The following is a 4,171-nucleotide window of genomic DNA, read 5'->3' on the forward strand; positions in this document are numbered from 1 at the left end:
TGTACAATATATTTTATTTACTATTGCTATTTTGCTATTTTATTATGTGAAGTTTACTTTATATTTTTATTCTTAATTCTTAATTTTATTCTATAATTTCCCAGCTTGGGATAAATAAAGTATATCTATCTATCTATCTATCTATCTATCTATCTATCTATCTATCTTATGTTGTCTATTGTGTACTAATGCTGCTGCTGCACTGTAATTTCCCAGCTTGGGATAAATAAAGTCTATCTATCTATCTATCTATCTATCTATCTATCTATCTATCTATCTAAATATCAAATAACCAAAAGTGCTCTAACTTATAGCTAGGAAATAGTGTTTTCATATAGGATGAAAGTTTTTAAGGAGCTTAAATTAGCCTACTTTGACTACATAGAGGAAACCAAAGAGCAAAAATAAGAAATAAATCAAAATAAATATAGCCATAAATACATGATTAGCTTATATACATAATTATTACAGTCACAATAAATTCTAATATACAAATAAGATGAAAAAATAGATCAAATAATACAGTATGCAACTCAAAGGTTATTTAAAATAACACTTTAGGCTTCTATGCAAGGTCCATATAGTCTTCCATATAGAAGTTTTTGTGGTGGTCGGATGTCGGAGCTTATGAGGAGTCCCTGAACGCATCAGCAGTGTGTGAGAGCAGTGTAGAGGAAGTGGCGGCTGATCTGGGTCCGCACCTTTTCCGGTAACACAGCACCGCCACCGCTGTGACTGAACGGCTGGAGAGAGAGAGAGAGAGGGAGGGAGAGCAGAGAGAGGGAAGAAGAGAGCCAGAGAGCGGCAAGAGCGGGGAGAAACGGCTCGGGGACTGGGGGATGATTGCCGCAGACGTAGGTATTTACCCAGCACTCTGTGTTTTTTTGTTTTTGTTTCGCTTTTCCGTCCGCACAGAGAATATTTTTTCGGATCTAAAGTTGTCCTCTGTACTAACACCCCTCCCTTCTCGGGACCGCTCTTGTGTCACAGGGGGAAGAGAAGAAAGTCGGATGAATCAATGACCTTTTGAACGCTCTTCCTCTGGATGTCCCGGTGCAGAAACGGACAGGAGAGCTCACATTTTCGGCGTGTTTCAATAAGAACTGTGCTCTGAGATCCATCGACTGGAATTGGCTAAGGGCAAGTGTGGACAGCCGGCAGTCAAGGAGGAAGTGGGAACCCCGGGCTTTGGACAGGGCCTGATTTATATAGTGGGCTTTTTGTGAGGTGGGGTGGAATAAAAAAAGAAAAAGAAAGCTGATTTGAATCAAGTCCAGCTCAACTGAGACTATCTGGATTTTTGAATCAGGCTTGAAATGTGGATTTTGACGGAAGTCTGAGACACGGGGATGTAATTTTTTCTTCTTACATAGGAGGGCAGTGGATCATGAAAATATATCCCCACCCAATTCTGCGAGGGCTACACACACACTGCTCCCAGTGAAGGCTCAAAGTCACCCGCTCAGGTCAGATCATCATAGTCCAGCTGAATTGTAGTGGTCTGTCATTCAACAAAACTTGAGAGTCACCGCCTTTTGAATATTGACACTCCTGTCAGCGCATCGCTGCCATCACGTGGAGGGCTTTCAGCACACACTGAGACTGTAACCTGTGTTGGAAACTTCTTTTCTCTGCCTAGAGAAGCCTTGTTTTTTCTTCTAACAAAGTATTTATGCACAACAAACAAGATGGGGAAAGTGCTCGCAAAAATCTTTGGCAACAAGGAGATGAGAATATTGATGCTTGGACTTGATGCTGCTGGTAAAACTACCATCTTGTACAAGCTGAAGTTGGGACAGTCAGTCACCACCATCCCCACTGTTGGGTTCAACGTGGAGACAGTCACCTATAAGAATGTGAAGTTCAACGTGTGGGACGTGGGAGGCCAGGACAAGATCAGGCCACTTTGGAGACATTACTACACTGGCACCCAGGGCCTCATTTTCGTGGTGGACTGTGCCGACAGGGACAGGATCGACGAGGCGAGGCAGGAGCTCCACCGAATCATCAACGACCGGGAGATGAAGGACACCATCATCCTGATCTTCGCCAACAAACAAGACCTCCCAGATGCCATGAAACCCCACGAGATCCAGGAGAAGCTAGGCCTGACCCGGATCAGAGATAGGAATTGGTACGTTCAGCCCTCGTGTGCAACAACAGGGGATGGACTATTTGAGGGCCTGACCTGGCTTACCTCAAATTACAAATCTTAATGTTTCTCCCATCACCAGCCTGGAGACTTGGAGGCAAAACGAGTAGCTGAGAATGAAATCATGAGTTAAAAAAAAAAATGCAATCTGAAGCAATTAATACCACGACCTCTCTGCTGAGTATATATGTCAAAGAGAGTAGCAATTATATTTTGTTTTCTTTTTTTTTGATAATGATGACTTCACTATAACCCCAGATTTCATTTAAACAAAAGACAAATTGTTTTTTGGTTGGCTTCTTTTTTTAGGTAGTTTTGCTTTGGTTCACATTCTGTATAATCAGTACTGTTTTAAATATACAATAAGCTTTTTGAGCTCTTGGTGCAAATTTCTTTTGTTTTCCTCCTTTTTATTTTTGTATCATTTCTTTTAGGGGACTTTAGGGGACACATGCTTATAGTTTTGCCCCCCTTGCTTAGCTCTAATTCAGTATTCTCATGACCCGGCTACATATCCAAAGGATGGAACAGTCCAGAAACCTTTTGCCTACATCAGCGTGTCACTCTCTCATGGCTCAAACTGCCTCTGTCATTTGTAAGAATGTGTATTATGGATATGTTAGGACCTCAAAAAAACATAAATGATTGTACTGGAATGATTGAGGAAATGTGTTTGTACTTATTTCCTGTGCAGTGATTACAACCATCGTGTCTACTGTGGCGGTTTGTTTGAAAGACACTATGTGGACGCTGGACGCTCTTCACACACTGTGATACGGATATATACTTTTGTTGTTTCAGGGTCTGAATCTGTTACCACCAGTCTTATTAATCGCCTCTTTTTGTTTCTCTTAGCGCTTCCATTACTGTTGAGTATTTGTAGTTTCAACTGCCTTAAAAGAGAGGTTACAGGTGCCACAAAACCAAGACAGTTACTACCACAGAAGGTATGCTCAACTGCTGAGTCTGCACTTTGGGATGAAGATGGAGGGGGTGGGGTTACAAACTAGCTGGCTGTGTGCACGTGTAGATTTTCTGTGACTGACTTTTGGACCCCAGCAAGTGTTTAAAAAAAAAAAAAACACCACCTCCACCAATGTAGGTGCTTTTCAGTGACTGCAACCACCTCTTCTTCTTTTCTTCTATTTTTACCCATCATCACACCTACTAGTACACGTCAAGATCCTGCAGACACACGGCAACTTTCTGTTAATAGTTCACAGATACTGCTCTGTTTTTTTTTTTTGTTCCCTTTTTTTTTTGCTATGCTGATAAAATAATAAAAACAAATATATCCAGATCAGTATGGAAGTGACCTCTCTTCAATAAGCGGTGGCCAACATTGAAAGCGTAGCAAAAGCAATATTTCACTTCTGAAAATGGTGAGCTCGTAAAAGAGGAATTGAGAATTTAGGGCGTTAGAATGGCTCAAAGAGGGACTAGTTAGAACTGTGAAGTGAGTCTCGGCCCGTTTCCTTTCTGCACTTGCATGTGTGAGTCACTGGCTGTGAATAAATGATGAGATCTCTAGTTTCAGTGTAGTGATTGTTGAAGGTCTTATAGTATTACTTTGTCAACCAGGGAGCTAACTCAACGGATGGTTTTTGACATTTTCTAAGAGAGCTAATTTAATGTGGAGTTGGTCCAAATATTGAACTATGAAGGGTAAAAGTTAAAAAGTGTAAAGTTTTAAAGTGTGTACAAGTATTGTCTCAACTAAGGGTTCAAAGTAGGACACTTTCATGAGCAGGAAATGACACATTTCTTACAAAACCAAGATTTATGTTGTCATCATGATGAAGATCATCCTTCACGGTGAGAATCTGATCAGAAGCAGGGTGAATTTGGGTAACAGAGAACTTGATGACAGCAGTGTATTGTGTAACTGCTGAGGTTAGGGTGACAGTCTCACGAAAAGGCCACCTTGGCGTTTTGCCCAGAGTATGCGAGTCGCCGTAAGGCACAGACTTGAGATCAGGCCACAGTTTCTACGTCATTTTCTTTTCCTTTTTTTTTTTT

At 41.2% G+C, this 4,171-nt stretch overlaps 1 protein-coding gene across 2 annotated transcripts; it reads left to right on the forward strand.

Annotated features, from left to right (window-relative positions):
• Window positions 1-695: 695 nt before the first annotated feature.
• On the forward strand, window positions 696-3,234 carry arf6a (ADP-ribosylation factor 6a). 2 transcript variants are annotated; one of them, XM_010731914.3, is made up of 2 exons: window positions 696-854; window positions 991-3,234. In XM_010731914.3, exon 2 carries the CDS (start codon window positions 1,689-1,691, stop codon window positions 2,214-2,216), a length of 528 nt encoding a protein of 175 aa, XP_010730216.1. In that variant the 5' UTR covers window positions 696-854; window positions 991-1,688; the 3' UTR covers window positions 2,217-3,234. The 2 variants fall into 2 exon arrangements, with proteins under 2 accessions (XP_010730216.1, XP_010730214.1); XM_010731912.3 differs by having other exon boundaries at window positions 698-858.
• The last annotated feature ends 937 nt before the right edge of the window (window positions 3,235-4,171 follow it).

This window comes from Larimichthys crocea, chromosome XI, assembly GCF_000972845.2.
Source record: "Larimichthys crocea isolate SSNF chromosome XI, L_crocea_2.0, whole genome shotgun sequence".
Taxonomy (NCBI): domain Eukaryota; kingdom Metazoa; phylum Chordata; class Actinopteri; family Sciaenidae; genus Larimichthys; species Larimichthys crocea.